This window comes from Mixophyes fleayi, chromosome 10 (genome assembly GCF_038048845.1).
Source record: "Mixophyes fleayi isolate aMixFle1 chromosome 10, aMixFle1.hap1, whole genome shotgun sequence".
NCBI classification, from domain to species: Eukaryota; Metazoa; Chordata; class Amphibia; order Anura; family Limnodynastidae; genus Mixophyes; species Mixophyes fleayi.
This window is the reverse complement of record NC_134411.1, coordinates 39,669,353-39,681,628: the sequence shown is the minus strand read 5'-3', so window position 1 is coordinate 39,681,628 and position 12,276 is coordinate 39,669,353. Positions and strand designations below refer to the sequence as shown.

General features: G+C 36.6%; 1 protein-coding gene across 1 annotated transcript; it reads right to left on the bottom strand.

The window, feature by feature from the left end:
• Nucleotides 1–533: 533 nt before the first annotated feature.
• Nucleotides 534–11,719, bottom strand: LOC142104178 (vomeronasal type-2 receptor 26-like). Its single transcript, XM_075188702.1, has 6 exons — nt 11,691–11,719; nt 10,399–10,690; nt 7,740–8,217; nt 3,238–3,425; nt 2,576–2,699; nt 534–1,441 (listed from the first exon to the last, which is right to left on the bottom strand). Exons 1-6 carry the CDS (start codon nt 11,717–11,719, stop codon nt 534–536), a joined length of 2,019 nt encoding a protein of 672 aa, XP_075044803.1.
• Nucleotides 11,720–12,276: the final 557 nt, after the last annotated feature.

Genomic DNA, 12,276 nt, shown 5'->3' with positions numbered 1-12,276 from the left:
TCCAGGGTTTAGCGCTACCTTCAAGCTGAAAAATAGAAACATAGTAACATAGAATTTGATGGCATAATAGAACCACTTGGTACATCTAGCCAGCCCATTTTATAACCCATGGTTACCTCAAACACTATTTGATCATTAGTTCTTTGTAAGGATATCCTTATGTCTATCCCAAGCATGTTTAATCTTATCTACTGTATTAGCCTCTACTACCTCCTATGGGAGGCTATTCCACTTACCCACTACCCTTTCTGTGAAGTAATTTTTCCTCAAATTTCCTCTGAACCTACTTCCCCGCAGTGTCAGTGCATGTCCTCGTGTTCTAGTACTTCTCTTATTTTATAATTTGATTTGATAAAATTGGTTTGGTCATACCATTGTATTTGTTCTTGTTTGAAGTGAAAAAGAGAAACACATTATGATTATTAAAGAGAAACACAATATGATTATTTTCCCTGTGCTAATTATAGTCAATAATCATTATCACAAGGTAAGGTTATTATATCAGGAAACATATGCAGTTTTATTGCAGAACATCATGTTTTTCTGTTATCAAGCAAATGCAATTTACTATTCCATTCAGGTCTACATAAAATAATATAACATTTAGGAAAAAATATACAGCCTAAAAGTCCAGCGTTTGAGGTCAATATGGAAAAGATCTCCACAGCCACCATGTATTTCCCTTTGGTGCTCAGATAAGTCGGGATCATTGCAATCCAGACACTGCAGAACACCAGCATGCTGAAGGTGATGTATTTGGCCTCATTAAAACTGTCTGGTAATGTCCGGGCTATAAAGGCTGTAATAAAACTCACAGCTGCCAGAACCCCCATATAACCCAGGACAGAGTAGAACCCAATAACTGAACCTTCATTACACTGAACGATGATCTGTCCCTGATAAGAGTGTGTGTCCAGCTCCTGGAAGGGGGGAGAGATAGACAACCAACTAACAGAGATCAGAACTTGGACAGAGGAGCAGATACAGACTACACAATTGGGCAGTTTCACTCCCATCCATTTTCTCCACACACTGCCGGGTTTGGTGGCATTGAAAGCGATGAAAACCATGATAGTCTTGGCCAACACAGAGGAGACAGCTATGGAGAAGAGGATTCCAAAAGAGATCTGACGCAGCATGCAGGTTATATCCACAGGACGACCGAGGAAGAGGAACACACAGAGGAAGCTCAGCATGATGGAGACCAGGAGAAGGAAGCTGAGGTTTTTGTTATTAGCTTTTACAATAGGTGTATCCCGATGTGATATAAAAATTCCCAATATTAGCTGAGTTATGAAACAGAAGAAAACTGAGACAGAAATAAAAACTGCAGAGATCTCATCATTTGTGGAGGACAGAAAGTCTTCACTTTTAGGAATGCACAAATCCCTCTTTTCATTCGGCCATTCATCATCCTGACATTTAAGGCATTTTTCAGTGTCTGCAAAATTGCATAAATTAAAAAAAGAACTCATTGATATTAAGCACATGCCTGGGCAATTTTCAATAACAGAAACATAGCAGAACTTGTAGGCTAGTTTAATAAAAATAAAAAGGAGATAGAGGGGACATTTACAGAGAGCACATAGATTACATCATAAACAGCTCTAAATATATATCCTCCTACATAATGATTTTACATTCGAAGACATGTATGCCCTACAAACACAAGGGTCAACTATGGGAACCAAATTCACTCCCTGGCTATGCCAACACTTACAAGAATACACCTGAATAGTCCCCTCTCCCCTGTGTAAATGCCCTTTTTGATTCACAGGTGACTCAATTTATTGAACATAACACCGGCTCTGTGGCTGTATGGAAAAGAAAAGTTTTGGTTAGAAGTATTTTAAAATTGTTAAATTAGGAGTCCTAATTTGTTGAGTGAAATAATATTAATGAACTTTTTTAAATATTACTACTCATGTTAATACATTGTTGCAATATTCTAAATGTTTTCTGCTTACAAAGATATATTTTTTAAATTTATTAATGACCTTTGCTTCTTGCTAATTTTATTGTTTGATATATCGTCATTTAAAAATCAAAATAAAGTAGAAGGATCATGATAATGAAGGCTATCTAATAAAACATCAGAGATTCACAAGCTTAATCTTAAAGGAAGCTACACCAAAAATTTTAGTTTTGCTTGTAGTATTATGTTATGACCCTACCGTGGTGTCCTCTTCCTCCAATTTTATGGGCCCTGCAAAGTCCACCAACAATCCAGCAATGATCTTCTTTCTGCTACTACTGCTTTCCTGTTTCCGACAGGAAGATGTGTGGTCAATACCCCTCCCCATCATTGGCGTATTGTCAACAAATCAGCTGTAGGGCAGAGAGCAGAGCAGCATTGGACTGTTTGAGCCTTCTGGGACCAACAGAGACAATTCAGAGTGTTGTTTCAGCTACATTATTCACTTATTAAATGCAAGTGTTCAACATTTAACATTTATTACTGCAATTTTATTATTAAATTATTTCTAAAAAATAATTTTTAAACACCTCTACACGTAATTCTTATTTTATTATTTATTTGCAGGATTTGCAGGTTTTTATAGCACATAAAATGTACCAGTTGTATTGGATACTTCTCCCTCGGAACACAGAACACAGTCATAACAGCAGGGATGTATTCCAGGTCTTGGGATCTTCCTGCTCCCAGGTAAACACTTTTCTGAGCAGCGAGAGACTGGAATCTGAAATGGAGACAATGGCCCTGATTCATTAAGGAAAGTAAAGCAAATAAAGGAGTTAATTTTCTTCTGGACAAACCATATTACAATGCAAAAGGTGCAAATTATTTTTTTATTTTGCTCATAAGTCAAATACTGGCTGTTTTTTCATGTAGCACACAAATACTTGATAGCTTTTGTTTTTATACTGAAATTTAAAGTTGATCTAGGACATGCTCTACCCCAACTATCTGTTTATGTCCTTATCTGTGTGGAGTTTTTTATGTTCTCCCCGTGTTTGCGTGGGTTTCCTCCGGGTGCTCTGGTTTCCTCCCACACGCCACAAACATACTGGTAGGCTAATCCGCTGCTATTAAGCTGACCTTAATCTCTCTCAGTCTGTGTGTACATATGTTAGGGAATTTAGACTGTAAGCTCTAATGGGGCAGGGACTGATGTGAGTGAGTTCTCTGTACAGCGCTGAGGTATTAGTGGCGCTATATAAATAGATGATGATGATGTGTAATATATAAATATTATGTAAACAGTGGTTTTAGCTAACCTGATTTACACCGTTCTTCCATATTATTGCACTTTCATTGATGAAAAGCTGCTGATCTTCTGTAGCTGATGGGTTTAAATCACCAACATCTCTTGTTATCACATTGAAGTCCCCTGTCATTATCCAATTTAAAATACGATAGGAACTGACAAAATCTCCATTTTTATCAAAACCTATAGGTGATCCATCTTGAAATGAAAGTGTTATATTCTTCAAATAATGATGTAACTTTAAAACAAAAGTTTAAGTGAAGCTGGAGTATAATATTGTGTACAATATACAGAAAACTTAGAATATCTAACAGACAAAATAATATTGCAGTGATATATGTTCAGGTAATGCAAAGTCACAGATGAAGTGTGTATATAATTATAGCATAAGAAAATACAGAACTTCCGAGAGGGAAGGAGGAAATATGGGGAAGTGAGGGAGAGGGGTGGACCAGTGACCCACTGCTCCAAATTACAGAAATAAATGTTTATCCATAATCTGGATAAAATATTCTATACAATAATGTAGTTGTTTAAATATGTTTATTATTACATATTTAATTATTTGTAGAAAATAATTTGGCAAAAGCCTCTTTTACCTGTATAATTCTCCAAAGGAAATTGTTGCAATCATATGCGAGGTTGAGTACTGTGAAATTTAGAGTGCGATAACATTTAATTTCAAGACAAGCTGAAGTCCATTCTTTTCTTTGTACTGAAATTTTTTTCACAAACCTTTTAAATGTGAGACTCGATCAACCTTACAGACAGGGCCGTCATCAGATGGGTACATGGAGTACTAAGGTAGGGGGCCTGGACTCACCAGGGGGCCCAACGATGATTCTGAGCTTCTCTTCACTGGCCCACTGGTGGAAAACTGATGGCAGCCCTGTCTTGAAAGTAGTTGAATCCCCCAAATTTGCTAAATGACCTGCCTCTAATATTATCGTCAATGTGTGTGTGTCACTTGCTAATATATTTTGCATGTTCAGTAATAAGGCCAGCAATGCCATGGGGATGATGGTACTTGTAGTTTCAGCTGTTGCTTCTGTTGTTGATAGAAGCCCAGGGCAGAGCTGAACATGGATAAGACCTGACAGTTGCTTGAGTGTATTAAGTTCAGTGAGAGGGATGGAGGGGGCCGTACTAGATCAGCTCCTACTGCAGGCTAAGGAAAGTATGGAGGCAGCCAAAGAAACAACTACAAAAGAGACTGCAGGTGTGACCCAGGCAGAGTCGTCCTAATGCATGGGCAAGCTGAGCAGTTGCCTCTAGCCCCCACGGGCATAAGCGCCCCATAGGCTTGCCAACTTTTCAGTTTATTATGCCAAGAAATATATTCAGAACCTACAAACCCAACTCTGCAGGAGAACGTTCCTTTTCAAGACTAAAACTGATAAAAAAAAAATTAGCTTTGTTGCACAATGGGGCCGCAGTGTTTTGCTCTCACTCATGTATGGAAAATAACATCCTGAGAACCATTGACTTCAAGCCAATTATAGAGCAGTTCTTTGCAAACAAATTTAGCAAATGTTTGTGTTGAACGCTTGTTTAATAATAAATAATTAATGGTAATTTCATACCGTGCTATCTCCGTCTGTATGACTTACCAACCGAGTAACCATTTTTATGTTGAATTTCTTGTTTTTTAACTTCATATTAAAGTTAAATAATAACTTAAATAATAATTTCATATTTAACTTTATATTGTCCAAACGTTTGTGTGGATTAATATCTGCTGTGCAGCATGCTTTTTAATGTTTAAACACTGATTTTGTTGTAGGTACCATTAAATATAAGTTTAATTTTACATTTTTATTCCTGTGAGTGGGTGTGTAGTTAGATCCCCAGCACACGGATTTGCCCGGGGTCATTAATGCTGTTAAGGTGGCCCACAACCCAGGGAGTAAATTTATCAAGCTGTGGGTTTGAAAAAGTGGAGATGTTGCTAAAGCAACCAATTAGACACTAGTTATCATTTATTTAGTACATTCTACAAAATGACAGCTAGAATTTGATTGGTTGCTATAGACAAAATCTCCACTTTTTCAAACCCGGAGCTTGATAAACTTACATCCAGGAGTCAGATTGGACACCTCTATCCTTTTCAGATAAAAACATATTGACGAAAAATAGAGAAGACCTTTCAAACTGTTTTCTTGAAAAATAAACTGTTGGTACAAATAAAGAGTATCACTAAATAATAAAATACAATAATATACAGCATTGTACACTTCAATAACTGGAGTAATACAGTTGTCACTAGTTTTTAGAAAATGTATCAGGACCCTAAACAGGTTAAATTTATAAGCTTATTTTAAAATAGAGGTGTGTTTGACACAAACTTCCTGTATCACTTTTAAGGCAGCCTCCTTATATTATGTGCTGTTGGAGGACCCTGCTCATCAACTGTGTCTTCCTGCTTATGTCTAGTTTCCTTCTCACATTATGATGTTTTCAATATCACATGCTGCTCTGTCCTCACTAACAAAAATAGATCAGTATACAGGTTACTGCTTTCCAAAAGAGCAACATGCATATCTCATGAAATATCCTGTGTATCTATGACCACTCCTATTGGTAGGTGTTGTTAGAGTGTAGTGCGGATTGTACTTGGTCTCAGGATGTTCTTCTTTAGTTCACGAGGCGGCAGTGGGACAGAGAACCCTCGTGTCCCCAATACAAGTAGGACAATAAAAATTAACTAACGTCAAATGTATTATTCAGGAACAATATATTACTAAAATGTTTTTTGGGCAAATAATGATTAGCAACCAATATCATATAATTACAATTTTATAGTTATAGACAATGCTACTCACAAATATTTACCCTTAATCTAAATCAATATTCACTGCCTTTGATTGTTTTGGCAACAGTTATTGAAATACCACAGCGGATTTAAACACATTTTTACATTTCTACATACAGGATATCAAATAAAAGAATTACTCTTTACCTTTTTATATGAACAATCAGTAGTTTTTGGAACTAAACGTAGTTAGGCAATATGGCTGCCAACCACAAGATGGATAATGTCTCTGAGGTGACAACCACAAGTGGGAGGATGCCTCTGAGGTGACAGTTACCATTATAACAGAGGAGTCTCTGTTACTGGACATATATCACACTTATCTGGTGATTAAACGTAACTTTCAGTCAAATGTTCTGTACATTTCTTCTTATACATTGGGAGGAATAAATAATACTGATATTCTGATAAATATGTAAAACTATTTGTTGTTTTCCTGTCAGAGAAATTGTCACTTGTAAACAGGCAAATATATCTCACTGTCTCATCATCTTCTGTTATCTATTACTATCTCTTTGTCATTGACTCTTTATAATGCTATCTCTCTCTCAGATTTCTTTCTCACTGTGTCTCACCACCTCTGCTCACTGCTGCTCCTCTGTCCCTCTATCAGTTCTCCTGGTCAATGCTGATGTCACTCCAGACCGTGAGCTGTCTTTTTTTATCTGTTTTCCTCTATATAGTCTTTTCACAAGGCTCCTCAGCCCTCTCTTTGTTACTCTGCTTCCTTGAATCACTGTCTCCATAGTCTCATCATTTTTCCTGTCACACAAAACACAGAACCTTCCAGCAGCCTCACAGACTGGACTTTTCTTGGTCTTAAAGTCTCTCCAGTATCCTGCTGTGAGACAGTCCTGGTCCACTGGGTCCTAGTGCCCAACAGTTTCTGGGTATCACATATCTGTGATCACTTTCATTATATGATTACCTATAGGTTGTTGTTGTTGTTGATAAATTGTTGTGCTCTATATAAAATGATGTAACACTTCTGTATATTTACTAAAGTATGGACAAAAGGTGTTCAAAAAGCACTAAAACATTGCTATGGATATGTCCTACTGTACTGTACATTGATTTAAACTATATTTCCATATTTAAATTCACATAAAGGAAGAATGCAACTTTGCATGAACCATTGCATGTAAAATTATCATTCATACTCTTCATGCTAATAAAAAATCATCAACAAAGAAAAAATAATTACAGAATTAAAAGTCTACATTGAAGTACAATGACTAGAGACATACAGATAGATACTTATCACCTGTTGCAGGTGACATTTCTATGTACAGATGGAACACATTACTTTATAATAAATGGCGTGATCCGGTGCCACCATTATTTTTTTTTTGTTACCTGTTGTTTAAAATAATAGATGTCAGTTTTTACTTTTTGATGATTATGGTACAGAAATAAGCGCATAGTATTTAGAGCACAAGCAGTAACATAGACCGCTAAGAAAACTTGTGGGAAAACACCAGAGTACTTAAAATTGCGAATTTGTGTAATCAGCTCTTTTCCAGAGCATTTATGAGGACGTATGTTGTATAGGGAGCCATAATAATGACACCCTGATTGGTTTGCTGAGCAGCATTGATGGTATAAGAAGTATATATGTTCGAGCAGCTTATCTTCAGGGTAATTTTCAAGTTTAATTTTCTTAAAGAAACTCAAAATATCTGGTAAATGTATTGGCAAACTGTCAAGAACTAAACTGCCATTAAATATATTGACAAACTGGTCCATTAGAAACTTGTTATTTGCCCAGTGCGGATTTAGGACTATGGTCCGGTCACTGAGCACATCTTTCATTTCTCTTAGACATTGTATGAAACTCTGAGAAAACGTTCCATAAAGTAATATAACTTTGGCAGTCGATTCTCTAATTATTTGAACATTCATTTTATTTATCCAGTCTTTTTTTTTGTCTGTATCAAGACTCGTTTTTATTGTGAATGCGACACAGATGCCTCTTCTGGTCAAGTATTTTATCAGTAGGGCAGTTTCTGTATCTCCGCTGTCATCATTTGAGGCTAAAATCCCAATCCAAGTCCATCCAAAATATTCTATAACTTTATATAGCATTGGATAAATACTATGATCACTTTGAAGAGTTTGGAAAAAAGTAGGATAAAAGCGTCTTTCACCTAACACAGAATTTGTTGCACCATAGCTGATCTACAAGGACAAAATAAATACTGTGAATAAATACAGTAAAAAAAGTAAAGTAATAAAAACAGTTTAAAGTTAGACTGTTTAATATACATTTTGAATATATCCTTAGCTTATGTGTGGCCAATCATAGTATTGGGCCACATCAGTCATAGTATTAATTTAATAAATCTTTTATTAAAAGTTAATGAAAATAATTAAAAAAAACATTCTTATCTAAATTTATATTTTAGAAGACAAATTGTCCTACTATATAGTAACTGTGAATATCTCTACTAGAGATGGCTAAAACTCCAAGGGGTATATTTACTAAACTGCGGGTTTGAAAAATTGGAGATGTTGCCTATAGCAACCAATCAGATTCTAGCTGTCATTTTGTAGAGTGCACTAAATAAATGACAGCTAGAATCTGTCCATGTGCAGTTGGGTACAGGGGGAGCATGAGGTAATGTGAGGCTGAAGGAAAGGAGGTTGTGGTCGAAGATCAGGAAGACTAAGTTGAATAAACTAGAGATGCAGCAAAAGTGTGGGAAGACGAAGGTTAAGGGAGTGTCCAACAGAGAAGGTAATAGATGAAGTCAACTGGGACAGATTTTACATTCAAGACTGCTCAAGAGAAAGGGAGGGAGGACAGAGGAGAAATGTGAATGGAGAGATTGGAAGTAGTAGCTGGATGGGAAGATTTAGAGTGAAATGAGGACAGTAGGCAGACAATAGGAATTGCCTACGGTCATGTTTGATATGTTGCAAGCAGCTATAAGAAGGATCAAGCAAGAAAGAGGACATGCATGGATGATTTAAGGGTGTGACGTTTGTTACTAATTGTGTAGGTGGGTAAGTGAGATGGTGATAACACAGTTCATGAATGTAGACTAGTTAGGAGGGAAACAGTGAAGAGGAAATTATAATGAGGCAGGAAGAAATAGGATTCTTTGAAGTAAGGAGAAGTTTGGAGAAAAGTATGGTGAACATTGATTGACTAGAGGCTCAGGCTGTCCTAGGCTAAATCGCTTGAAGCACCCCCTTACCTTAAATGCCAGGCTAAAGTGCAGTAGATAAAAATTAACTCATATTTAATTTATAATCCATCCCCGTTCACCCACCCAACAATGTTTATGTTTCCTTGTTTTCAAACTCAACTCCACTTGGCTTTTTAAAAGGGTCACGGCAAACTTTGTCATTAAAATCAGAACTGTATAGCAGAATGGAGGCATAAATGAGCGCTACAGAGGGTGATGATGTGGAGGGGGAGGGGGCTGGCATGTCTGCACCTGTCACCATCCCTGTCTCTCCTACTCGCTTATCCTCAAGCACCCACCCACCCAAAGATGACTCATTGTCTTCGGCCTTTACTATGGCAATATGTCAAGATTAAAACATTATTACTATTTTTCTTTCATGTTTTCTTTTTACTTTGGAGATCAATTATTCATTTATATTTTAAAATAAATTCAGTTTACACCTCTCCCTGTAAGTGAGTAGGAGACATAAAGAAAGAAAATTGAGTAGCTGAATGGTGGAGAGATGTGAGCGATGTGAATGAATATGGATTATTTGAGATGGGTATTGAGAGAGTGGAAAGGAGCAATTGATAGAGGTAGCACAAAGCAGTGGAGCAGGTGGAGTCTCCTGTGCCATAAGTTCCTGGCTCAGTGGGTCCAACATATCTATAGAGATGGTAGTCCAGTAGACGCTTGAAACAGCCTTGTTTTGGGGTGATGACAGTCCTCAGCGTTACTGTGTCATTTATCAACAGTTTTTATTACTTTATATATTTTTGTGAGAATAAGATAATGTGGAACGTAAGGCAGAGAGCTGGATTAATGATCTCTAACCGCTCTCCTCATGCCACACTTTATTTCATAACTATTTAAGTGCTTCTTTTTTTTCTGTGGGAACTGAAGAACTATCTCTGGGTCTTCTTATGTTTCCAATGCTGCTATGAGATCTTATGATTAAAAAGCCAAAAGGGACCTCACACTGCTCATTGTTATTTCGTAAATATGACCATGTCTGAGAGTTTGATGGATGACATCCTGCAGTCACATTATTAAGAAGGTGGCACACATTAGTTCCAAACACAATCACTGTCTTTCTACTATTTTCTATAAATCTTATAAATTCCTCCATTTCTGTCAATACCTCATGAAACATTTTGTTGTTTTATGAAAATCACATTTTACTTACCTGTGAATACCGATATACTCCTAATAATTGGGCTATTGGTACAGTCGTTACTGAATAGTGATCTCCAATAAAACCAATTATCTTTCGTCGCTCTGTACAGGAATAATTAGGCACCATACGTCCTGGTCCAGATAATATCTGTAATACGCTTTTTATTGCCTTAATCCCATAAGAACATGAGTCATACACATGATATCCTAGTGTTATATTAGGTAAAATGAAAGAATTTTTGTTAAACTGCTCAATGGCAAATCGGAAAGTCAGAAAATTTTTGTAATATAGAGGTGAAGGCCTGTGAAATGAAAACACGGTACATCGTCCAATTATATGTTTACTTTTAAATAGTTTACAAGTAGCTGAAGTAAAAAGAGTGGAAACATAATAAAAACCATGTAGTCCTGTTTTCAGGTACTCGTATCACAGAACAAAACTGCAGCAGGGAGAACTGCACACAATGGGATGTATTTTGTTGGTGATGTACATTAAAAAAACATCTGGAAAATGCAGCTGACTGCCCTGATGAGTCAGAGGCATCTAATAAGTGCTCTCCACCTGTAGAATATGCGCCAGGTATACATAGTCGTACACACAACCAGGTAACAAGTACAAGAAAAGTTTATTTTTTGTAGCGAAAGATACAATTGGTGTTAGTCTTGTATAATACAACAGATGTAACTAGATATAACTTTCCTTCTCCAGTACAAATGTATACATATATTAATTGTGCAAGCAAAGCAGAAAACACCTAGAAGCTTCAGTTGAGAAATTTTCATCAGCCAATCGGAAACAGCTAGTTACTGCAGGTAACCATCATTAGTTGCACCTGCAAAAGTTCAACTCCTGACAGGTGTTTATGCGCCCCCATACTGGTCTGCTTCAGATGCATTTGCATGAACTCGCCCCTTACTCTACTTGGCTTACTTTAAATTGTCCCTTCACTTCCCCGTTCCGCCTCTCCAGTCATAATGTGGCACAAGTGTCAGATGTGTACAACTCTCATGCGTATTCTATCTTGTGGACATGTGTCTTGGAATTTTTTGTCTTTTATGCTAAACAAACTTGTGGAAGTTGAACTAAGCATCATGCCCATCATAACTTACTAACATGGGTTCATGACTTCAGCCAGTGTTTATTGACTACATCATTAATTGTCTTGAGAAGTATAGGGCAAATTTTGTTAAGCAAAGATTCCTGGCAAAGAGGATCTTTTGCTATCACTTTCACACTGGCACCCCCTTGCACATCTGAAAAGTCATAAAGAAAATGTATCTTGGCAACTTAGTGGTACATACCCACCTATATCACTGCTTTGTGCCACCATAGTCTGTTTCTTGACTCCTGAGAAATTGAGGAACATAATGATGGTAAAAACACAATGTTATTCAGGATTCCCATCCTGTTTTTATCTACTTGCAGTATTTCTTGGTCTGCAATATTATTGGGTCTGCACCAAATATATTTATTTTCTCAATATAAAATACATGTGAGTAATAATATTCAGCTATGCACATGATACTGCAGTACAATTTGCAAGTGGCATATACTAATACTCACGTCTTAACAAAGTTATGATACTTTGTGGTTTATGCCTTGCATAAGTGGTTACAGGACTTTTCAATTGCCCATGCTATAACACAGACACTAAAATCAGCATCTATCCTTATATTTATATAGCAGTTTACGTGAAGGATGTAATTATATTGACTATATTAATTATATTAAAATGATTTATTTCAATTAAAACAAAGCATTTATATTACAGATAATTGTATGTCACAATTAGTACTAAGTATATCCCAATAATCTGGTCCACACTTTTTGTGGCATTTATGTAACCTATAAGAAGACAGCACCCAGGGGTTGTGATGTGAAGTTCAT

What these genes read in the sequence shown, in the direction of transcription:
- LOC142104178 (XM_075188702.1), bottom strand. Translation starts at nt 11,719, where the DNA reads ATGGTGGCACAAAGCAGTGATATAGGTGG. An exon ending in TGGCAGTTTAGTTCTTGACA is followed by an intron (nt 3,426 to 7,739) that starts GTTTGCCAATAC and finishes TTTCATTTCAAG; the next exon opens with ATGGATCACCTATAGGTTTT. An exon ending in GGAAGAACGGTGTAAATCAG is followed by an intron (nt 2,700 to 3,237) that starts GTTAGCTAAAAC and finishes TCTCCATTTCAG; the next exon opens with ATTCCAGTCTCTCGCTGCTC.